The sequence below is a fragment of the Melanotaenia boesemani genome, chromosome 4 (assembly GCF_017639745.1).
Source record: "Melanotaenia boesemani isolate fMelBoe1 chromosome 4, fMelBoe1.pri, whole genome shotgun sequence".
Classification (NCBI taxonomy): domain Eukaryota; kingdom Metazoa; phylum Chordata; class Actinopteri; order Atheriniformes; family Melanotaeniidae; genus Melanotaenia; species Melanotaenia boesemani.
In genome coordinates, this window is record NC_055685.1 from 30536142 (window position 1) to 30562376 (window position 26235).

At 38.0% G+C, this 26235-nt stretch overlaps 1 protein-coding gene across 1 annotated transcript; it reads left to right on the forward strand.

The window, feature by feature from the left end:
* Positions 1 to 2981: 2981 nt before the first annotated feature.
* On the forward strand, positions 2982 to 26205 carry hap1 (huntingtin associated protein 1; the record flags this gene model as incomplete). Its single annotated transcript, XM_041983559.1, has 16 exons — positions 2982 to 3303; positions 4445 to 4633; positions 15967 to 16043; positions 16259 to 16375; positions 16458 to 16552; positions 18435 to 18543; positions 18630 to 18708; positions 18797 to 18927; positions 19206 to 19280; positions 19550 to 19761; positions 21695 to 21913; positions 22055 to 22392; positions 22540 to 22728; positions 22941 to 23043; positions 23851 to 23931; positions 24684 to 26205. Coding segments are annotated over 16 exons (2736 nt in total), but the record flags the coding sequence as incomplete, so codon positions are not given.
* Between the last annotated feature and the right edge of the window lie 30 nt (positions 26206 to 26235).

Here is a 26235-nt window from a genome sequence, read left to right on the forward strand (position 1 = left end):
ATAAAAATTTGGACTGACACTGAGGTGAGGAAACAATATCTTGGGGATCCATCCACACCAGGAGCCGCCTCACCAAGGACCACAGATGGCATCACCATAGGAAACCGTCCAAATGAGGGCATGCAGGGGCCCCACACCACAGCCAGGGCTGCAGTGCAGGACCCCACCAACCACCCCGACCAGGGCAATATCCACAGCAATGACCCGTAGGGAGGATCCCCATGAGGAAGAAAACTGAAGTTAAAAAGTTAAAACAAGAAAAGAAAGAAGAAAAAAAAAACAAAAAACTCAAAATAATAAGAACCATGAAACATAAACATAAAATAATATGTACATAACAAATAAGTACATAAATATTAAGTAAAAGACATATAAAATGATAAATATATAGATAAAAATTAACAAAAAAAAAAGTTAAGCTATAAGCTACTGTCTTTTTTAAAACATGAACAGTCTCTGCAGCCCCGAGGTTCTCTGACAGGCAGTTCCACAGTCGAGGGCCATAATAGTGGAACAAGGTCTCACCATAAGTTTTAGTTTTAACTTTTGGAGCAACTAAAAGGCCGGTACCAGAGGACATCTGGGTCCGCGAGGGCTCACAAATAAATAAGAAGGCCCAAGACTATTATGTCATTTATAAACAACAAAAGGATCTTAAAAATAATCCAGAAACACATATGGCAGAATTTGATCTCAAGTGGGCCACACTGGTAAAATAATAGCATAATAGTCTAGTCCTGGTAGCTGGTAGGGGAGTCTGGGCTCAGTTTGGTGGCTAGTCCTCCTAGTAGCTGCTTTTAGCATGTTTACCAATAAAGAGTGTTCACGAGCCTGGGTACTCTAAAACATCAATGCAGCCCTAATGAAAGCTCCACGTTTGTCCCTTTTATTTAAGTGCAAAGAAGTAGAAGTACATTAAGTACATACAAGATGTTTAATAAAATATTTTTTAGAAAACAAATTATGAGCAAACTAAAATTTCTTGGAAAAGGAAGTGCAGTTTCAACAATATATTTTCTTTACCATTTGCTTGTGCATTGCACCTTAGAAATCACAATGGATCTACAAATGTCATTTTTACATTTACCAAATTCATCCCGGGGGCAAGATTGGACCCTCCGGTGGGCCGGTTTTGGCCCCTGGTCTGTATATTTGACCGATAACTAACTTTTGGCAATAGTGGGTCTTTGTGTAATTCACATAACATCCTCGATCTCTTGCCTTACATGGAATATAGAGGAGTGTAATGTTTTGTTGAGGAACGTGATCCATGTGTAGCTCCAGGCAGCGGTAACATGATCTTTGTGGCTCTAAAACACAAACTAGAAGAAAGGCTTAGCCATGTTAATGGTTAATGTTGAGACTATAATCCAATAGGACGCTTCGTGTAGAGAGAGTTCCTTTCTTTTTAGATAATAAACTGGAGTAAATTAACATCATTGGATGAATCTGTTCAAGATCACAAACTTTCCAGAAATAAACTGGTGAGCTCTGCAGGAAGCAGACCTCATCCCACAGCCCATGAGACCCCCAGGATCTGATGATAATGTTCCATAACTAGAGAGCTGAGGACACCCCCGATTGTTCTTTATTCACACTCTAAGTAGTCGGAGCTCATGGCAACATGAGGACGCAATATTAGTCAGGTGGTCCTAATGTTATTGTCGATCAGGGTGCACTATTTAAAAAAGTACAACGTCAACATGCTACTTAAATTTTTAAAGATTAAATTTGATAAGATTTACTCATTTTGTATCAATATGTTAGAACAGGGCTGTAAATGTGACTGAAAAACATTAATCACCTTAATTTCCAAAGTGTTAAGATGTCAGAAATGTGTCATTCTATTTTGTTATCAACTCAAACATAGTTTGTTTTAATTAGTGTTGATTAAAACAAAAACAGCTCTGTCTCACTTTTCTGATGGTCTGATGTCCTGACTTGAAAAGTGTCACTAAGTACTTTTTGTTACCAAGACTCTAAACTTAGATTTAAATTACAGATGAAAAGGGTTTGCAGTCAAGTTTTGGTTCAGAAAGGGAGCTAATTGTCAGTGCAGGCTGCCAAAGTGTACATGCATAACCTTTTAAGCTGGGAGAATATGAGTTTCTACAAAAGTATTACTAGCTGGTTATCTCCTCCACTCAGACAGTTTGAAAACATTGAAAATGACTCATTTCCACTAATAAGAGATGCTGCAAGGGGGGACTTCATTGCTCCTCTGTGAAAAATGCTTTCAGTGTTCATTTTCAGTAAAGCTGCAGAGGAGTGGAACATCAGAGAATTGGCTTCATATGTTCAGAAAACATCTAAAAAACTGGTTCATTCCACATTCCAACAGACATTCCACCATTAATATTATCAGTAGTGTGCCCTGTTGACCTTATCACCATCTTCTAATCTTTTCATATGGATAGAGGTGGATACTTCTAACTGTTGGTATTTGTACCATTGTTGTTTTTTGTACTTTAGACTGTCCCTGTATTTTTCATTAGCATTTTGTGTATACTTTCATCTTCAATATTGTTTGGATATATGTGACATTTTATATTAGTTTTTATTTAAATTTTTATTTTTGTCTGTTTAGTTACTTATTTTTTGTCCAGGGACTGCAGATGAAAAATAGTCATCTGGTTAATTCTGGTACATTTGCAGCTATGTTTATTAATGTACAACATCCCTGCAAAAAAAACGAAACCACACAGTACATAAACTGTCAGTCTTTTTCTTATTGTAAAGGTCTTGACAACGATATATGAAATGTGCAGACTTATGGATACTCTTTAATAAAACTGAATTGAAAACAATTATGAAACCAAACTACATTCTACAAAAGGTTGCAGTATAATTATTACAGTAAAATTATGAATCCCTACGCTGACAGCATTCATGTACACAGCTCCTGTAATCTAAAATCCATATTCTTCTTTCCCCTTTCTCTCCCTTTTCAGTATCCACCAGCTGGTTCAGTGAAAGTCTGATGCCCTGGGGACGTTTGGTTTCTCCCTGACCACCGGGGGGCACCCACCTCTGAGTTCATCTCCACCCTGAATCCTCCACCTCCAGACAAGCTGTCCCACACTGCTTCCTCCCCATCATCGTCTTCTCTCCAGGTCCGTCTTTCTCCCTCCTCCTGGAACCCACAGGCCCATCTGGACTCCCAGTCAGCCCTCTCCCTCCATGAGGGACAGGGGGAGGCGGCGGGGGCCGTGGATGTGGACCCCCAACCTCTTCAGCCTGGTTCACTGGGGAACCTCAGTGACCGAAGGCAACTATCTTACCATGATGTGTCCACTCTAACCGGTAAGAATCTTTTTTAAGGATTAAGGGTCCAAATCTTTGGAGGGAGAAAATGCCACATAAACACAGCACTGAATGATTAAATGTGTCATTAAGTTATTAAAATTTGAAATAAACACATCAAATAGATAAATTGATCAATAATAACTTAAATGTGTCATTAATTAATACTGGAAATTGATACATGTGCAGTTTAATGAATCAAACTAATTACTTACATTTGTCAATAGTTATAGAAAAGAGATTTGTAAATTTATTAAAATTCTAATTAATAGAATGCATTTTAAAGTCATTTAGATTAGTTAAATTGGTGTAAAAACAAATGTAATTATTTCACTATTTGATCTGCAGTGCATCATGACTTTATTTATTTAAAGTGTCACTACAACTCATCAACAGAGCAAAATGTATGATTTGTTACCCAGCTCCACAATAAATCAATCCCAAATAAAAGATCCCTGCAGAGCCAGTTGAAATACTCCCTCACATTGGGCAGCATTCATCTAGATGTTTGATGGCTATACACATTAGTTGCTGTAATAGATAAAAAATAAGGAAAATAATTTAATTTCAGACCATTTTTTTTTTATTTGTTCTATCCAGCATTGTGATATGCAGAATGGTGATCTGTGTACTAAATTGTGCCTGACAGATTTGCTCTGCCAAGGGAAGCATTCTTGGCAAGAATAACACTGTCAGCGTTATTGCTGCCCACAAGGTTTGATGGGCGAAGCCGACAGATTAATTCATGAAATGATTAGTTACATGATGAAAAAAATTCAGTATGTTTTTTCGTAAAATTAAATATTTAAATGAATGATATATTTAATAATAATGCACATATTTATTTCCTATTTTGATTAATGAGTAACACAGTTAATTAATTATTTGATGTTGTATTTATCTATTTCAATGTGGCACTTTTCTCCCTTTATACATGTCTAAACATACAAACAACAATACAATGTGGCTGTTATGAGGACAGGCTTGTAGGTTAAAACATCTACCAGTAGAGGGCAGTGTGGTACTGGAGGTGATACATCAATCATGCTCTATTTATTTAAGTATTCTTTTCTTTACCTTTTCTTTTCTTTACTCATAAATCTGCACACCGGTAATTCACAACAATACTCCCTTTGCTCAGACCTTTGCTCAGACCTGCCAGAGCTGGAAATAGTGAGTCTCCTATCAGAAGGTCAACCCAACTACACTCTTCGAGCAGACAGTGTGTTTGGATATGACAACGATGACTGGCTGCACACTCCCCTGCTGCCACCAGAAGTCGTGCTGGGACTCACATATGAGCAGATTGAAGAGACTCTCAAGTACTTCTGTGAGTAGACTTTTACTTACTATAGATTACCAAATTTCTTGTGACCTAACTATAATTGAAAGAATCTTGTTGCTTTTGTCTTCTGTTCCTTTTTTATTGTATTTAGCCTTTTTGATCAAATTCCAATGATAATGGAGGAATGTTATTTTATGTTATACAGAACATAAAAGGTTGTAGTCATACTTATCTCTCAAGCATGTAGTAATGTAAAACTTGCGTGATGACACAAGTGATATCCTTACAGACAAATATTCAAACAGTCTTTGTGTCCATTTTTAGCCTTAATTTCTCAGGGAGAAGAGGGACAATATTTAGAAAACTGAACATGAAAATAGTTATAATGGTAAGTTACAGATTTGTTATTGATTGTTTTTATCAACGATGAATTAATTCTCTTGACTTAATTTAGTATTTTTTGTTCTTATTATTTCCACTCATGTATGACAGAATATCTATGATGGCTGGTATGTAATGCTTGAGTTTTCTTGTTTACAGTAAAACTACAAGAAGCTTTGATTTAGCATTCTTTCATGTTTCCTTGTGGAGTGTACTAGTTAAAGTACACCAGAGAACTAGAGTCTTTTGGAAGCTCCTTTGTGGTCACCCTCAACCTTGTCGATCTCCAAGGGAAGTTTACAGGATTTTTTTTTTCTAACAACCTGTTTTTCTCCAGAACTTCGTGTTTGACAGTTGGATGTCTTCCTCTTCATTATGCTGCTTGCTCTGTGTTGTTTAAGACTCTTTCACAACCTTTTCACTTTCCTTTGTATATAGCATTTATTGAGATCATGTCACACTGGTAACACCAGATCATAATTAAGGTCTTTAAAACAAAAGGGGTAAACACATGTACACATTTAAGTTTTTATTTTATACATTTTTTTTATGTTTCTCTTTTCTACTTTAACGTCACCAAGTTGGACTATTTTGTTTATGTCCATTGCATAAAATCCCAAGTCCAGTCCATTTAAAAAATTAATTATCTTATCTTAATATTGCATCTTGATAGTCATTTACATGGTTGTGCAGGTTGGCCCACTGAATTACAGCATTTTAATCTACAATGAGACTTTGTCCTTGCAGTTTTGGGCAAAGAAAAGAATGGAAATACAATGAACTGATATTGATAGACAACCATTATTCAATTCATTTCAGCTTTATTTGTATAGCGTCACTTCACAACAATGTCATCTCAGGGCACTTTACAGACAAATCAATTCAAGCCAATTCATAATAAATAATAGCCTGAAAAACCAACAGATTGCATCGATTGCAACGGCTCAGGAAAGGAAGCCATCTGCCTCGGCCAGTTGGGGTGGAGAGGACAGGAAAGAGAGACCAACAGACACTGCAACTTTTAGCCAGGAAGACCTGCTGAGAGGGGAGAAATATGTTAATAATGTCACTACTGTCATAAGTTTATACATGGAAGATAAGGAGTAGAGAGACGAAAAGGAAGTGCTCAGTGCATAATGGGATGTCCCTCAGCAGTCTAAATATGTCTTGATGTCTTAATTCGAGTCAGTTGGAAATTGAAATGAGCTTCTGGTTGGAGCCTAATTTGTGTTTTAAACATGGAGCCAAACCTGCCCCTGCTCTTCCTTCACACACCAGGTCAAGGTCCTCGTTTGTGAGCCACAGATGTCAAATGTCATCAAGCCAATTACTCCTTTGTGGCGTGGCATCCTAAGCTGTTTGTGCTGCAGGTCTGCAGACTGTATATCCTGGTGGCCACTCTGACGTCATGTTAACAGGATTGGTATTGTCATTGCTGCAAAATCCCACAAAAAATGTCTAAATAGATGAAAAGGTTTCTAGACTTTGTGAAGTGAAAGGAGGATGTGATTTTTTAGCTGTGATTTTTAGCTTTATTGCCAATTTTTTCACATGTAGAAGACAAAAGGAATCAAAATGATGTTTCCCACTGTCCCACAGTGAAGACAAGACAGGACATTTCGACACTGAAATAACCATTAAAAATAAAAATAAAACGTGAAAATAAAAAGTGCACAGGCACAACAAATATCTGACATAACATAGTGATAATAAATAAAGTGCAAAAATTTAGGGCATATACTGATCCCAAGGCTAACTGTAACAATAACAATAAGGGGTTCACAGTTTGATTTGAAAGTAGCAGCAAAGTTGTGTATATATAAGCTGTAAGTACTATGTACAAGCAAAGAGTTGTATGTATATGTTATGGGTGGTAGTGCAAAGGCAATCAGTAATAGTAGCAGAGGTGTACAAAGTGGCATGATGTAAGACAGTTGTTAAGTGGGTTAGAGGGTTACAGAGGCCAGAGTGTTTTCTTTTGGGGGTGGCAGTTTTCTTTTTGGGGGAGGGGGGATTTTTAGCTTTCCGTCATCCTGATGGAAGGAGCTGAGGGTGGAGAGGGGAGGGAGCTCAGCATCCTAACTGCCTGGTGGATGAAACTGTTGGTGAGTCTGGTGGTTTGGGACCGGAGAGTCCTGGACCTCCTACCAGAGGGCAGGAGGCTGAACAGGTTGTGTGCAGGGTGGCTAGCATCGCTCACGTTTGTGATTGCTTTGCGGGTGAGGTGGGTGGTGTATGTGTCCTTCAGGGAGGGGAGTGGTGCACCAATGATCCTTCCGGCTGTGTTCACTATGCGCTGCAGGGCTCTCTTGATAAGTGATCCGGAGAGATACTGCTGTTAAGTCTTTTAAGATATTCAATACTGAACTCACTTTTAACAACAATTTATTCACATAACTTTGGTTTTATTGTTATAGTTGAAAAACTTCACTTGAGAGTACACTGACTGTTCATGGATAGTAAAATGTGTGAAGAATTTCTTCCTCAAAGTGGTACTCACAAAACATTAACGAGTGTTGTTTTCCTTTTCCATGATAGCCTCCCAGAGTAGATCATTTTCCATCCATGTTTATCTAATATTAAAGTTTAACTTGCTGATAAGTCTCCAAGGAAACATCTGCTTATCTGAAGAGTCCAAGATTTTAATCTTTTAGGGAAAGGATTTTAAAAAGATTTTATGGTTATGTCATTTTATTGTCAAATAGGATGCAATTTAAAACAAAACCACAAAACTACATGTTGCTCTCAGAAACAAGACAGACTAACCTGATTCTTGCAGATTGCACCATGCTGTGCCACACAACCGTGTTGGGACTCTTTTTGGCAGGTGACAGATGGTGTTTATCAGTACCTCACTGTACTTCTCTGCTGTTGTAGTTCTCTCTGCTTCAGTTCAGTACTGAAATCTTCTGCTCTTTACATGATGGAGATTTAATTCAGTCCAGAATATTCATCAGAGTTGAATGCAGTTGATGCAGATCTGTGGGACACCAGAAATTGTTAAAGCAGAACTGAACATAAGTTTGATTTAGAGGTTCATTCATTCATATGCATATACAGACACAGTGCTAATTACAAATGGGTTCATTTGCACAGGGAAGGATGAAGCGGAATATTGACAGGCGGATCGGTCTGCAGTGATGCGGACTCTGCATCGGTCTGTTGTGGTGAAGAAGGAGCTGAGCCCCAAGGCAAAGCTCTCGATTTACCGATCGATCTACATTCCTACCCTCACCTATGGTTACGAGCTGTGGGTAGTAATCGAAAGAACAAAATTGCGAATACAAGCGGCTGAAATGAGTTTTCTCCGCAGGGTGGCTGGGCTCTCCCTTAGAGACAGGGTGAGAAACTCGGTGATCCAGGTGGGGCTCAGAGTCGAGCCGCTTCTCCTCCGCATCGAGAGGAGCCAGTTGAGGTGTTTCGGCATCTGGTCAGGATGCGTCCTGGATGCCTCCCTGGTGAGGTGTTCCAGGCACATCCAACTGGAAAGATGCCCCGGGAAAGACCCCGGACATGATGGAGGGACTACATCTCTCGGCTGTCCTGGGAACACCTTGGGACAAACTGGCGGATGTGGCCAGGGAGAGGAAAGTCTGGGCTTCCCTGCTAAGGCAGCTGTCCCCGTGATCCGACCCCAAATAAGCAGTAGATAATGGATTGTACAGTTTTGGTTTGTTTTCAGCCAAGAATTAAGCCTAGAGGGGAAGGTTTTAAACTTCTCAATAATTTTGTAGCGGTAGCGTATTGGCTTTTTGTCTATAAGTTTTATTGTTTGTTTGTACAATGACCCGATGCACTTTGTGGCTGTGGGTGTGGCCTGACCCCCATGCTGTCATGTAGTATGATATATGAGACAATATCATAGCATGCATGTATAGGAGGGTGGCCTAGTCTGTTTATATAACATTGTACCCATCTCTGGAGGTGGTCTCAGTTCTGCTGTGCATGTTTAACATATTTTAGCTTATTACAGCCTGCGGCCTCATTGCTTTAGTTAAATTTTTATTATATACATTTTTAAGATATTTTCAACCTCAAATAGCATGTTAGACCTAATTTTGTGAATTAAACCAATTTTGTAAATAGCAGAGCAGCAGATAGAACTGACTTCTCAGGTTTAATCCCAAACTTCATGCTGCAGGATGTTTGTTTTTTTTTTTTCCTCCAAAGAGTTGGCAGACTTGAGTGAGAATGTTTCTGAGCTTCAATAAAATAGGATTGGTAATGTATTAAATCAGTGAAAAACACCATATGATTGTTGGACTGGGTGGTATTTCAATAGATGCCCTTGATAAGGTAGAAAATGATTGCAGGTTTTTTTTCCATCACATTTTCTTCACAGCTCTGTTCCTTGATACCTACCAATGAACTAGAGCTTGGTAAAAATAAACAAATCTTGACAAAAACTGTCCATGCCAGGGTTTCCTCCAGGATTTTTTTAAACTGTGGGGGAGGGCTTTGGACCCCTCCACACCCACCTTCCCCCAGAAAAAGAAATATCACAGCTAAAAACTTTTATATTACAGTATTTATTTAAGACATTTTATTTAAGGTAAACATGTAATGTAGCCTTATCAAATGGCACAGTTTACAAGGCTGAGAGCACTTGATACATGTATCCGTATTGAACTGTTCAATACAGTGTTCTCGTTTCGGAACACACTATGTATCGAACAATACAGAATTTTATTTTCTCAACTTGTCTTCAGACGATGGGATCTGTGTCGAAAGCTCAGCGGATCTGTGTTCGACTACTCCGCCTAGGCTGCATTGTCGAGAACAGATCCAATAAGCGCCTCTCACATGCATTCACTCAAGCTAGTGGGACAAGCAATGAGAAGTTAGCTGCCTGAAATCTGAAATTTTGCTTTTTCAACAATATTTAATTTAAAAACTGTAATTTTGAGTTTAAACAAATATTTGTCATTAATTTCAATAAAATACAAGTTTAAAAAAACATTTAAAATTTATTTCTTGTATCAAAGAATTATCGAACTTTATATATATATATATATATATATATATATATATATATATATATATATATATATATATATATCCCATCCCAAGCTTCTCGTGAAGTGTGAATTGACTGGACAAAAAGAAACCGTTTTCCTTTGTCTTGCGGGGTGCTCGCTTCTCATGGAGTTCTTATTCTCACCTCTTTAACAGCAGTCTCGAGCGAACCACAGAACCAGACAGGAAGTTAAGAAATTTGATTTTCAAAATTATTTTATTAACAGAGCAGTTTCACATTTCCTGAGTACATTTTCACACTCTTTTTATGGTCTGTAAATGTGTGCATATATAGACTTTATGTTCTTTATGTTGATCCATTCATACAATAATTACAATATAGTTTACATTTGTAACAAGTGAAAAAAAATCTAAATTCTGAAGACATGGTGGCTTTTATTTTGCCGTTACAGTGCGCTTTTGTAACACTGGATTTGTGTTTTATATTTACTGCAATCATTATAAATAGCTGTGAGTGTTTATGGTTTAAGTGTTGTGATTTGTAAAGAGAGTTAAACATAAAACACCAATTTATAGATCTGATTTTCATTATGACAGGTCATTTTAGGATGCAGCACGTAGCACACGTTTTGTTTTTCCATTGTGATCAAAGTCCTCAAAATATTGCTTCCTTATATCAATCTATTACCTTTAGTCTTTAAGTTATGTCTCTTCCAGTTATCACAGTGAGTCCTGCCGAAAGGTTTTATCCTGCATAAACTAACAAATGCTTGCGAGGACAAGACATGGAATCCCACAGATCACAATTGTAATTATTATTGTTTTGGACAAAAGCAAAATAGTCTGCAGTGTCTCTTGCATTCAGTATTTGGCCTGCAAAGGAACAGTTTGTTGTTGAAATATTAAAGACGGGGGGGTTAATATTTGATTGTAAGAAACTGGTGTCTGGTTTAGTAGTTCAGAGGCTGTAGGTTGGACAGGGAGAAGAGATGGGTTGAGGAATGTACATAAAAATTGGATTTATTATTAATGTAAATATTGATTGATACTCTACAGAGACCGGCAGTGGGCGTGACTCTGTCTGCAGCAGTATTATGCAGAGCCTTCTCTCTGTCTGCTCTGATGTCTGTGTGGAAAAAATAGGAGCAGCTGCTGGTTGGGTGGAGCATACCATCTCCCTAAATTCACAGGGGTAGGTGGGCTTTGTGCAGCATCCTTTTAAGCTGTATCCCTCTCAACATGACTTTTTCAGTTCTTAATAGATCGTAATCAAATTTTGATGATTGAAAAAGTCAGTTTGATTTAAATCATGTATTGTAGCTTTTGGTTTAGTCTTTATTTCCTCCTTTACCCCTCCTCCTCTTCTTCACCTCTTTTCCTACCCGGTAGTCCAACGTGGCCAGGTGAACGGAGGCAGGCGTGACGACAGATGGCCCGCACAGTCTGAAGGATTATATATTAACTCCAAGCAGCTCAGATTCCCTTGCACACACAGACACTGATGTAGACACACCCTCAAATAGACCAGCAGATATAGCTTTCCTCCAGACATACACATACACACACACACACACCAACAGAATCATGCAGCTGGTGTGTCACAACACAGCCAGGACACAGTAAAACCAGAACAGTGAGGGCTTTTACCCATGGACAGAGACACAGAAGGCATTTTTTCTCCAGTCACCATGGAGGTGTGGAGTTCCTCTGCATCTGAGGAGGAGGAAGATGAGAAGAGCTCTTCCAGCCTGGATGAAATGATGGAGGAGAGGAAATGCCTCAATAGCAATAACAATAATAACAACAACAACGACAACCTTTGCAGGGAGGTGACACAAGGTGAGATACAGCATTGCACGATGTTAACGGTGAATAGGAAACGGCAGGTGGCATGCAGAGGCGACGGTCAGTGATCCGCAGAGCCCATGCTGCCTGCATTAAAAGGAGAAAGCATAGAAACTGAAGGGATTTAATGTTTTATTGTCCTCTGCAAGTCACATTTAGTTTTCTAGAAAAATACTCTGCTGCATTGCATCGTCAAGGTCTGTTATCTAAGCACTTCAGGACTTAATGGAGCACTGGATCTAGCTCAGGGTGCAGTGATGTCATTGAGAGTGCGTCATGAAGAGCAACATAAATAAACAAGCAAAAAACAAATTTGGTTTGTAGGTTTTAGTCAAGTTTGGTTAAAGCTATAACAATTCAAGGTCTGAAAGCAAATTCAGCTTGAATGTTTCCTTTTAGTGTGATGAAGGTCACTGAGGCAAAATATGAGTGTGTGTCCACAGTCAGGTGCTGCAACAATGTGGGAAGCTTTGCTTTGCAATTGTAGGCCACGTTGTACTGATGTGTTTATAATACGGGGATCAGCATGATAAAATGACTAAACTCTGTTTAAATACTACACAAGGCTTTGTATATATTTGGCCGCTTGTGAAAAATGCAGATATAATTATATTTTTTCAAGGAAAACAAACAAACTGGTGGGTTAATAAAAAATGTTGTTTTTGTTTGGAGGACAAAAAACTGGAAGTTAAATAAAGTTACCGCTGCCCTAATTCCCAGAAGTATCAGGTATTTTGCTTTTAGATTTTATATTTATTAATAATGCATTGAGCAGTAATTACTATTAAGTAGATTAAACAGATATATGAGAAAAGGAGATTTATTTTGTTAATTTATTCTAACAATTTGGTTTAAATTATAAAGGTGCTTATGTTTGCTTTAACTGGTGTGAGCATTGAGTCTCCTCTATTCCTCTTTGTGGGGCATGTGGCTGGCACCTACACAAAAGCTGCAACATGGCATTCCTCCAGATATAAAGATGGAAGATAAATGTCTGTCCATGCTAAAATTACAAAATTAAAAAAACATCCCAAGCATTTACAACAAGATGTTCTGTAAGACAGATTTTAACTCTTGCCAGTTTACTTAAATGAGCATCCTCAGAACAATAGATCAATGTGAATCTTATTCTTGGAGCTGAGCTCATGCATGCCTGTCTGATCCCCACAATGAAACAGACGTCATAAATACGCCTAATCAACTAGGTTTATCCACAGGAATAGTATTAGGCTAGCAGTTCATAGTGCCTGCCAGGATTTAGCTTACCCAGACCTTTAAACCTCCAGCTGGTAAAGCAAAACCTTTACCATGATCTGGTCTGCGCTGTGGCAGCCAGGTCAAGAGGGAACAGGTCAGATATTTTCTCTGCTGAGACCTGATCCCATGCCCAGGTTATGGTTTTTTGAAGAGTAAATAAAATACTGCAAGATACTATAAGCTGCTATTAAATGTTGAATCACAAATACAAAGAGTAGGTAACAAAGAGTTGTTTTTCATTCATTCATTCATTCATTCATTCATTCATTCATTCATTCATTCATTCATTCATTCATTCATTGCAGTGCTGAATGGCTTTTTGATTAACTGGAGCTTAGTTTCCATGTGTGCGTCAGTATTTGTGTTCCTGCCAACAGTCTTGATGCAGTTTTCCATTAGCTCAGGAAATGCTGCAATCCTTTATCAGTACAATAGGATTTTAGGACCAATTATCTCATTAACCTTTGTTAATTTATAGAATGTGTCTTTATAATTATATAAGTCTTAGTTTAGAGATGTAAGAAGACCAGCAGGAGTCATGCATAATTAAAGATGTGGTTTATTATTTATTAGGATCTCTGTATAGTGTACTCATTAATTCAATTAGTAGTAAGGTTTTCGTTACAAAACTCTCTTGCTAGTTGGGGTGTTGTTCCATGCTCATACCTTTTTATATTCTTAGCATTGCAATGAAAAAGCTATCTTAACTTCATCATTGTTTCTTGATAATTTATATTTAACATCAAATGGTTTTTATAAAATTGTAAATGTTACTTTTTTCTTGTCACTCTAATTTGCTTGATCATCTGAATTTTTTAAATGAACTAGACAGTATCTGGCCTGACTTGTAGAGGACACGTTTATCCAACAATGTCAGATTCATTTGTGTCTTGGAGGTTGAATGATGGAGTTTGTACACCCTGCTGCAGTGTCCTTGACAAAAACACAAGCCTCTGCCAGCTGGCCTGCTACACTGTCAGCATTGAGGTAAAAGAAAATAATTCAGAGGGTTGCAAGCAGAATTTCTCAACTCATTACTCTGGAATTAACTTGTCATTTTGAGTCTTTAAACCCATATTTCTTTGGTCTTTTCTTGACAAAGGCGACCAGCAATACTGAGGTTTTTTACATGTTTTATCTCTTTGTTAGGATAGAAATAATTCTTCCACCCGACAGTAGCGTGTTTTATGCTTGATTTATATTGTACAAGCTGCAGCCAGTGGGTTGTACACCGACACTGTTCGCCGAAGCTTGGGTTTTTCCATTAGGCTGATTAGATGCTGAAACAGGCACTGCACTGAGATTTCAGGCTTAATTACTTTAATGTATGGCAACCTTTTTAGTTCATCTAAGCTTTTCACTGGAGCAACATCACACATTGCAGTTGACTAGAGATGTGGTCTATGTAGACTGTTAGGCTGCAGGTCAGAGTATTCTGTAAGTCTGGAAATAGATTTTTAATTTTAGAGTTCAAAAAGGCCACGCAGAAACATTCTGTACCTTTTTATGACTGGATTGTTAGCTACTGAAAAGTTATGTATAAGAGGTCATTTTTTTCTTTTTCATGACTTGGATAAAATCACAATTTAGAGATTTAAAAGAAATCTGTTCACTTTTGCTTCATTGATGCAGCACATTGTATTTATTGAGCAAATGAACTTTATTGATTTGTTGTTTGGCTTTTTTGTATGTTTATTTAATTAGCAACATGTGACATTTTATTTCTGGAACCATGTTGACCGCCCACAGTTTCTGCAGGTCCAACCACCTTTGTCTTGAAACTGTACAGATAACCACAAAATGTATTTTACAAGTAGGCTTAACAATACTATCTCGCTAATATTAGACAACTGTAATACTTTTTGAACAGTGGACTTTTAAGGTTTGCAAGAAATCACACAACTTTCCACTGAGTTTTGATTATAACCCTAACAGAATGTGTACAGATGACTAAAACCTTGTCAAGTAATTGCATATCGTTCCCATAATTAAAATTATAGGTATACAGCATTTTTAATAGCTCTTACCAGGATTTGCTCTGGCATTTAGAGTAATGAAAGTTTCATATTGTAAATCAAGTGACTGATATTTTATTTCCCTGTGGCTTTAATGTTTGGGATTTTTTAATAATTTTTCACCTGAAAACAGAAGAACAAACTAAACCATGTAAAACTACAACAGAAAATTTAAAAATGTAAATTTTACTGTATTTATTAAACTAGAAATCAAGTAAAGTACACAATTTACTTTGTCAAACTCTGTCCATGTCAAAAGTAAATCACTCCGAAGAAACTAGTTTGTCTGCACCTTCACCCTTATTTACTCATTGACATAAACATGCTGTTCTCCAGGATGTAAACAAAGTTTATCCCCTCCATGTTGTACGTGTCCTGCTGATGGGAATTCAGCTCTGCCGTCTCTACCGTTGAGCTATATTTGTATCCAGCAGAACGAGGTCTTTCTTGGTGTCTTATCTGGGCTAAAAGGGATCAAGCTAAGAGGATCGGTATCTAGTGGATCACATGGAAATGTTGTGGTCTGTTGCCCTTAAAACTTCTGCCTAAAGAATCCATGAAAGATACATTAATGATGATAATAATAATAATAATAAAAATAATAATAATAATAATACACAATAAAAATGACAAAACAAAATAGTAGAATACAAATAATACTTCATAAAAATAAATACAATAATAAAACAGATTTATAAAATTTTAATAAAAAATACAAAAAAAAACCTGTTTGAAGAAATCAATAAAATTGTCATTGTAATCAACTTCCTCATTGTTAATATTCACACTTTCTTTTTCCACATGTCTAGTGATGGAGACTTGTTCTCTCTTTTTTTTTACTACAACATTGAATGCTTTGTCTCTTTTTCCATTCATTCACACCTTCTCTCCCTCCTTCCTCAGTGCTGTGCTCAGACAGAGTTGGTCAGGTCACCAAGACGTATCATGACATCAAGGCAGTTACCCACCTGCTGGAGGAGGTAAGGGGGAGACAATAAGCAGATGAGTAGGATTAAAGAGGATTAAACTGGCGTCCCTCAGCGTTTGTCACCCTTTCAGCCCACTTGCTTCTATCAGTGCAGTCACTTAAAAGTAAATTAAATTCGGCCAAAAGCTGTTATTTCCTTATTCAACATCTAATTATGCAACTTAGAAAAAGAAATAAAATTCTCTGAATTTATTTATGACTTTGCAGAAAGAGCGGGATCTGGAGTTAGCAGCTCGAATTGGTCAGTCGCTCCTGAAGCAAAACCAAGAGCTGTCAGCACGCAATGAGATGCTGGACGAACAGCTGGAAATTGCAAAGGAAGAGGTAGAACCCCCCCAGTGGTAAATGTTTATGGAAAACAAAACAGTGAGGCTGCTGTGCTCAAGTTAGCTTTACTTTTTTTTAGATTGCTCAGCTTCGCCATGAACTCTCAATGCGAGACGACCTCCTTCAATTCTACGCAAGCACTGAGGAGATCGAGAATGCTCAGGCGCAATCAGCGTGAGTACACACAGTCTCACACACTTCATGCATATCTACTGCAGCGCTACTGCAGAGTTTATTTTAAAACAAAAGTTAAGGAGAAAGGGTTTCTCCTAAATACCTTTGAATTTCTAATTTCAGTTTTTCTCAAAGGGATAAATTTACCATCCTTTTGGGTCATTACAGGACAAAAAAGTCATCTTACAAAAATTGTTGTAAGAACATTACAGATAATATTTTCCCACTTTTTAATTTCATCTACTATATGCCTAGTTAAAATGACCAAATTTGTACTTATTTAAATAATTTTAACTTTAAAGGCAATGTTGTCACAGTTTTTATAAAAAAATAAAAGAAAAGACAAGATTTTTTTTTTTTTTTACATATAATACATTTAATAAAAACAGTACATTTAGTACATTTAAGACTGAAAAAAGTCCTCACTCCAAACACATATTTTATGAAATATAACTCATTTAACTGAAACAGTGACATTAATAATTTAATTGGCATTTAAGGATTAAAATCATTTGAATAATTATGTATTTAATAGTTTTGATTAGGTCTGAATTTGGGGCAAAAAAGTAGAAACAAATATTAATATATAATATTTTATGGTACTTTTTGCAATTTTTTTTTTTAGCCCTTTAATGACCTAAAAGGGTAGCTGAAACAAACCCACAAAGGTATACAGAAACCTTTCATTCATACACCAATGTTGCACAAATGTCATCATCACTCTGCCCTGGCAGGTTTAACAGCTCTATACTCTGGACGTGTGTTCAAGTTCAAGTAACTTTATTGTTCTATATAAGGAAATTAGTTTGCAGCCAGGATTACAAACAACAACATAGACGTGATTCCACAAACAATTAAAGCAAAAGGCTTAATGAAATACATCTGATATAAAAGACAGAAAAGATACATTTCATAAAAAGCAGATGTGTGACACCAACAAGACAAATAAACAAATCAATCAATGGGCTGCAGTACTAACAGCTCATAATAGCAATCAAGTTAAACCTTCAATGTCACATTTAATAAACTATCTGCCATTCAACAGGGAAGAAAGTAAACTTAAAAAATTTGTCCTGATGACAGGCATCTTCCTCTGACGACCAGAAGGTAGCAGTACATACCAAAAAATGGATTTAAGATACGTAAATATGTATGTGTGTGTGAGTAAACACACATTAAAATGACTCTACTGAATCTCTCAGTTTTTCCAGCTATGCTCTCTGGAAAACTCCTCCCCATCAGCAGTTATAGTGGTCATTGATGTTACTGACATGAGCACGTGTAATAACCAGCAGTGTTTCTCCTTCAATCACTGGTTTATATTTCTTATTTATTTTTAGATTATGTGTTGTTTATATTTATATGACCAAGGTGTAGTGCACTGATTCAAAACAAATAGATTTCTATTTTTTATTTTTTTAGTATTAGTAATTATGTATTATATTGTATTATTATTATTATTATTATGTTGGGGCGGGGGTTGGGAATAACTATGTGTACAATCATTTTGTAAAAAGACTATTTCAGGAGGGAAAAGAAAAAAAGTTCAAAACTGAATATGTTTGGTATTGATATGGTTTTACAATAAAAATAAAGGGAAAAATCGATTTCTAAATAAAAAGTTTTCTCTCTCATTTGACTGAACATGGCAGTGAATAAAAATGACTAACTATATAACAATACAAGTTTGTCTTTCATTGATCAGAGCAAACAAACACTTCTTTTTTTATTTACATAAAACCTTTCATTTGGCAGTTGATCATCCATGATTCATTATATTTAAGGTTTAGTTATAGTTTATAGTTTAGTTTATAATAATACATTTTTCTGAAAGTGATAAATGAACTTATCTTTAATGGGGTGTGTTTCTTTCTTTGTGCAGAATTAAAAGAAATGAATCAAGCAGTTCCCTCAGCAACTTCGTTCACTATGACTTCCTGCAGCAGAAACTGAAGAGTTTAGAAGATGAGAACCGCAAACTGAGATTAGAGGTATACACCAGACACCACGGCACTACAAGTAAAGAAAAATGTCTGATAAATAAATGGGTCAGAAAAATAGTTTTTGTCCTTCGTAGGCCAGTGAGCTGTCAACAGAAACAACGAACTATGAGGAGCAGGAGCAGGAGCTGATGATGGTGTGTGTGGAAGAGCTCTGTAAGTGTCGCATCCTTGTTTCAGGAAATGAAAATGATGTTAATGTAACTCAGGTGCAGGGTGCAGTTATTGTACTTGTGCTTTTCAGCATCTGTGAATAAGCAGGTGGTGGACCTCTCGGAGGAGTTGGCACGAAAAGTAGAGGATACTCTGCGACAGCAGGAAGAAATCAGCTCTCTACTTGCACAGATTGTTGACCTGCAGGCCCGCTGCAAAGGGGTGAGGGACACAGACATCGATGGCATTGTTTTTGATTAGTATCCCACTGAAGTACTAAAATGTTAATATGCTTGGTTGAGGTGGGTGTTCCCTGTTTTGAAGACAACTTGATGAGGGAACAGAAATAATGCTGTGACTGAATCTGATCTAGCAAAAATGAAAATGACATGACTCCCCTGCTGTTTTCTGTCCTAAAATTTTAACTAGTTATTTATTATGTATTTTTTAACTTGTCCTGTCCAGCATTTGACAATTCTAAAACTTTTTCATACCTGTAGCTCGCCCATGACAACGAGGAGCTGACCCAACACCTCAGTGCATCCCGTGAGAGCGAGCTACAGCTTAGAGCAGAGGCAAGTGACTTCAGCAGCATGTTGGAAGTTGGATTAAAATACTTAAAAAAAATCATGCATCACCTTCCTTTTATTAATTTATATAAGAATGACTGAATGCCTGTCATGATGTTGTCGTGGTAGTAGGGATTGCTTATTCACAGAAACCTATAAGCAGGTTTCTGCTTATAGGTTTCTATAAGACAGAAAATGTACAGTTGATCTCAATGCCCTTTTTAATATAATGTCTGTTCATGTGCAGAATCATAACTCTTGCTCTACCCTTGCAGCTCACGGATTTGCAGGACAAGTGCTCAGAGTGTGAGGACATGCTGCACGAAGCCAGGAAGGACATTAAAAATCTACGAAACAAGAGTCTGCCAAACAGCACGGTGCAGCGGTACACTGCGCTGGCCTCTGTCCTCCCTATGGACTCACTGGCAGCGGAGATAGAAGGCACCTTTCGGAAAGGCTTGGACACGCCGGCTCCATCAGAGTACAAGTGAGTTTATCACCAGTAACTTTGTGTTTCTGTTTTGTAACTTTATGGTTATACGCAGCTTTCAAATCAGCTGTGAAAACTGACTGTTCTTTTATGTTGAAGAGTTTTTTAAATATTTTGTAGAATATAGCTACACAGAGCTGAGATAATAAGTGTACATAAATTAAGCACCAGGGGCCTCATTTATCAAGCCGGCCTTGGAATAAAACCAGCCAGTCATGGTCAGCTTTTGGGATTTATGAAAACCAAACTTGACGGGAAAATGTCCTTGGCCACCTCGTTAATAGTGGTGATTGTGTCCCTCTGCACCTAGAGGACTTCCTCTGAGTGTATATATTATTTAACACTAAATAAACTGCTATTAATCTCAGATGTATCTGTACATATTTACATTATAAATTAAAACAAATTACTAAATTACCGGCATCAGTGTCATTTAGCAGACCGTTTTCTCCAAAACGATTCACCCCTGTGGGATTCGAACTTTGGTCTCCCGCATGGGAGACAGATGCCCTACCAACTGAGATAGCATGCGCACGCTTTTATAAATCTTAAAGTTTTTTTGCGCCGCATTTCCGTTTTTCCTTACGTACGCCACCTGTATTTTGTTTTTGTTTTGTTTTGCTACGCACAGTTTGATAAATGAGCCCCAGGACTGATTATGTCCCTTAAAACACAGAACGTACATGTTTTTTTTTTTTTTTTTTTTAGTCCCAAAGCGTCATCTTCTGTTTGCCATGGCTTTCTTGTTCTGGACAGAAGAAATAGAGAACAGTCAACAGTTCCTAAAAATGAAGCCCAAAGTCGCTCATAATAATTGAGGCTAACAGTTCCTGGAGCCTGTAACATTAGCTCACTGTGATTCAAAATGTTTACTTCCACATGGCTTAATTTTATTGTTGCTTACTCTCATTGTGACCATATTCACGTTCAAGTAATCAGAAAATACTATTTACCTGACGTTGTCTTATTCAGAGGTAAAGTCTTACCCATGCTGTGTGTGTGGCCAGTGTGTGTGGAGACAGTGGTTTGATATTTTGCTAAATTAGTTAGGAATATGGGTTTTAAAGGACATCTTCTGGCATAAACTTGGTGGCCATTATATCCTATAAGTGCAATGTTCCCATTGTTTACACATGGTACACATGTTACTATGGTTGAACAGACTCCAAGTGTGACATTAAGATATATTTTTTTTGTATTTTTAGTATTTTTAGTTATGTTAGTTTAGTATTTTTAGTTTTGTTAGGGTGTTATGTTAGGGTGTGAGAAGCCATCTTACTGTTTCATTAGAAGACACAGTGTCCCTGTCTTACACAGTGGATTCTCCTGAAAGCAGAAGAAAACCAGGATATGTTTTAATCGGGTTGGGAAATTTTCAACAATTTTTTAAAAGATGAAATTTAATTTTTCACTCTTAATGAAGGGAAAGGCTCCCTTTCAGCCTCCTCACTTAACCTAACCTCCAGGGCTTCACATCTCATCTTCCCCTGTTTCTCCTTCTCATTATGTTCATCTTGTTTGACTACAGTATAATATCATCTGCAGCTGGACTGTTGGTAGGGGGCATGTGCAGCATTACTTTTGTTTTTTCTTTTGAAAAAGAAATATATAATTACAGTTGGGCTGAAAAACACACCAAAAAACTTTAACAGTTATTAGAGGAAATAATTCTCTTTCCATGATTAAAAATAAAGAAGCTGCTAAGTACAGAATTACATAAATGTAGTCAGTTATGTACTTCTTGCATATTTTCTAAGTTGTGCTGTATTTCTTAGTGGGACTGAATAACAGGTTAAACCTGACAGTTTCTGCCTTGCTTTTGTTCTAGAATTCACTTTATGTAGGCTGTATGGCGTATTTTAGTCCTAGGGTTTACAACTGGTCTGTAACTGGGACATTTTGGTGCTAATGCCTTCTTTTCTTTCGGCAGGAACCACCCATGGCGCGTGTTTGAAACCGTGAAGGTGGTGAACAAGGCTGGGAGGATGCGGTCTCAGTGCCACTCGCCAGGGCTGCCAGGCTCCAGCCCAGTTTCTACTCACTCCAGTTGCACCAGTACCCCCCGCACCAGCTACTATGGTTCTGACAATGCTAGCCTTACTCTGGAAGACAAGCCCAACTCCACTCAAGCTCAGAAAGAGGACATTAGGTGAGCAACAAGTGTTGCAAAAGGGGTAAAATCTCCCTTTGTTTGGGTTAATTTCATTGCATGCAGCTCAGCAGCGTTCTTGTTTTGTGAAAACCTCGAGATGTTTATGTTAAAACAACTTTGTTTCTTGTCCTCCGGCAGTGTTAGTGCTCCAAAGCGTTTGGGTCAGCCGGGCACACCTGGAGGCCAGGACCTCGAAGCTGCCTTGCGCAACCTTTCAGTCCGCCAGCAGAACCATTCCTCTGACCGGCCTTTCTTTGACGTAGAGCGTGAACGTAAACTCCGTGCCTTGGCAGCAAACAGCGAGGAAGGCGATGGTTCCAGTGGCTTCCTGACACCAAACGACAGCCTGGCCTCCAGCCCAGCAGCATCAACAGGAACCAACTACTCCAACGGCAGCTCACGGCACTCCTGTGGCTCCTCAGGAGGATCCAGGTCCTACCTGCCTGACCGTCTGCAGATTGTTAAACCTCTGGAAGGTAAAATTAATAGTAGTAGAGTCTACAAATTTCCAAAACGTAGTTCTGCTGATTAAAATGTCAAGGGTAAATCATGAGTTATTTCCAATGGACCTGTGTTTTATCACATGCCTTAACAGCAGTCCCTTCTGTTCCTGTCATCGTCAGGCTCAGTCACTCTGCACCACTGGCAGCAGCTGGCCAAGCCAAACTTGGGAGGCATCCTTCACCCACGCCCAGGCGTCCTGACTAAGGACTTCAAGGAGCTGGAGGTGGACATACAACATGTCTACAGCCTGAATGACCTGGAGGAGGATGAACCTGACCTGTCTCAGTTGTCTGGAGCTCTTGGCCTGGGTAGGACACATTTATACAAACAATTCCTCCATCTTTATTCATTTCACTGGATTCCTTCCAAATCCCATGTTTTCCTGCATCAGTATTTCCTCATCATTAATTATGTCCTGCGTTTGGCATTAGTCCTTCATCAGCTCCTTTACTGTCTGATAAGGTGTGTGTTTTCCTCCATGTGAGGTTTAATGTGTGCCTCTCCCTCCACAACCTCACAGTCTCTTCACCGGGCCTCAACCTCCCTCAGACCCCTCCCACACATACCATTACCACCTGCAAAGTCCTCCAACCCTCCCCTCTCATCCCTTCCTTCTCCACTAGGTAAGAGAAGTCATGACATTTACATTGTCATCCTGTTTGTTCTCTGAATTTCCATCTTGGAAAATTGTTTGAAATTTGAACTTGAGTTTGGCCTTAAAAGGATTTCAGATAGTTGATTAACAGTTTTTTAGGCAGTTGCATTAGGTCAGTATGGCTATTCCAGACTTCCTTTCTTTCCCTCTGCTTCTTCTCTCTTGACCTTTGCTTTTTACTCCTTGATTGACAGAAAACGTCTGTCAAGGCTCTTTCTCCAACTCTAGAAGGAGCCTTCAGGGAAAAGTAAGAGTATGTTGTAATGCATGCCATCTAAATGCTTGATTAACATATTCGATATTAAAAACAAAGGCACAGTACCATGTGTGTTTGACAAAATTACATATTTTATTATTCCAGTTTGTGAACTTTTTTAAATAAACTGAACTGATCACTCAGAATTTGGCCTGAAATTTGTTCCTTTTATAAAACACAAACTCTGATGCTTTTCACGTCTTTAATAAAAACTTTGTTTTGTTATTAAGTTTAGGATGACGCTCTCCTGTTAAATATCAAAAGAAAACATGTGTTAGGATAAAGAAATTTTAAATCAAAGGCTCTCACATTGATTTCTTGGAATTCAAGCTCTAACTTCGCAAAGCAACCCCAAACCCTGATGCTTCCTCCACCGTGTTTTACAACAGAGATGTAGGTTTTTGTTTGTTTCATCTGTCCAAATTAGATTTTAGGAAGTTGTTGATATCATTGCAGGTATTCAGTCATAACATTTGAGGTCTTTTTTTTATTTTTTTATTATTTTTTTACCTCATTTAGGAGTGGATGCTCTCTTGCTGTGATCTTTTCTGGATGTCCACTTCTAAGGAGAGCAGCAGCAGTCCTGAATCTCTTCTACTTGTAAACATTTACTCCTCTTGTGCTCTGATAAACTTTATGAACTGTTTATGCCATCTTTTCCACCTCTTCTTCTAACATCTTGTGAAGACTGTTCTGATGGATTTACAGTTCACACAACAATCTGATGAAAACAATCCTTTTTGTATGTCTCTATCTGCTGTAGAAACAGAAACAGGTATCTTTACAGCTTACACCCAGTATTGAGTGAAACAACCGAATCTAAGTAGCTTTTAGAAAATACAAATGTTCACTTGAACTGAGTATGCTGATTACAAACATGAAAAGTGCAGCTGTTTGTGGGTTATTGGTTTAATCCCATTCATCATAATGTAAATAAAGAGCAGACCACATGTAATTTTTTATTCGTAGAGCTCAAAAACTTAATCATAAAGAGAAAACCCTGCACTGTGCCTCTGTTTTACACTACAAAGCTGCTCATATCCTACTAACACTTTCCTCAGTGATGATCAGACATTACATTGGCTTCCACTTTGTTCTTCTTTGTGGTTTGTCTAACTACGTGTTTTAATGTTTTTTTAGGTTTCCATCTCAGCAAAAATTCAGATCCTGTTTTATCACAAACCGACACTCTAACACGCTCCTCTGTTTTTTAGAGTTGACACTCTGAACTAACCAGACTATTAACAGTGGCTTGTTTCTTTTAAATAGTTTTGTTTTAATGTGTGTGTGCATGAAATACAGCTGTGTTTTATTATTTAGTTTTAATTGTGTTTTTTTCTTATTTTTGGCAGCCTTCTCGCTTTCGGCCTGCCATCTTGTCGGAACTATGAGCACGTGAGCACTTCATCTCCCTCCCACCTGCAGCCCTTTGGCAGGGGAGACCCCACCACCGCCACCACCACAACTGTCACCACATCATCACTGGGACTCGTGCAGCTCCTTCGAGAGCGTGGCATCTCAGCCTCCCCTAATCCATACGTCAACCTGCACTACAGACATAGTGCACGACCTTCACGTTCCACAGTAAAAGACAAAGGTGGACGCTTGGACAAAGGTGGAGAACGGAACATTTTCAGCCTGAACTTAGTGGAGAAGCTTCAGAGACTCGGGTTGCAGAGAGTGGCAGCCTGGGGGATGATGGGCCACCGTGGAGAAGAGAGAGAAGCTGTCCAACATCCTCCAAAAGCCTGATGTGTCCACCTCCTCCTCCCCCTCCTCTCACCGTAGTGACTTTTTGATTCCTACAATGCAGTTCAGGACCCACCACAGCACCGTGTCTTGAAAACTAAAGCCACAGAATGTGTTAGAGCCATACTTGAGCTATTGTTAGTGTATAGTAGTATTTTTTTTCTATGAACTCATGCACATTAGTGTTGCTTGTTTATGAGACATCTTCATCTCAGGACGGCCACCTGGACACAACTCACACACAACGAAACATCATGAAAAGATCTTTTTATACTGCGTTTTGTGAACGTCATTTTACACTTTTTCCCATCGCTGGTTTTAAAAACCTCATAGCATATGTTTTTTTTTGTTTTAGTTTCCAAAGTGAAACATCAGCTGTGTGTAAATAATACTGTTGTTGTTGAATATTTAAAAAGATTACATGCAGTAAATTATTGTTGGTTAAAACCACGAATCAAATCGATACTGTCACACTGTAAAACATCCAAATGCACTAAAACACACTGGTCTTCCTGCTTAGACGCTGCTACTTATAGAGAAACCATGTTGTGTAGAAAAACACATCTGATGATAGAAAGACTGAAGTAAATAATGTTGTATTTTAGCTATCTACCCTCCACTTCATAATCTGCTCTCTCACCATTTCCCATGTCTTTTCCTGGAGCCAAACCTCACTGAAACCAAATCAGATTTTCTTTGCAGCATCAAAGACAGTAAATGGGATTTTTAGAAGAATGAATGTGTCCTCGCTTCTTGTACAAATCTGCTGTATTTCATGTTTCAGGAATATTTAAACTGCTGGGACTTGATCCAAACCACGATGGGCATTCAGAGTGATCTTTGGATTATGCTGGTAGTATTTAAATAAAAGTAGAAGTGTTGTCATGATTATTTAAGCAGCATGTTTTTGTCTGAACAATCAACTGTAGCTAAAAAAAAAGGCATAGGATACTGTGGATTTAAAAGGGAAGAAATCATAAACACAAGTTATGATAATTTGTTTTCTGACTTAAATCAGCCAAACCACTGTTTTTTCTGCACTCTTAGCTCTAGTCTATTAGGTACATGTCACTGTGTGTTTAGATTGTACCACCTGTGAATAAAACATTGCATTTCTGTCCTGTACAGCTTTGAATGTCTCTCAATCCAGACATA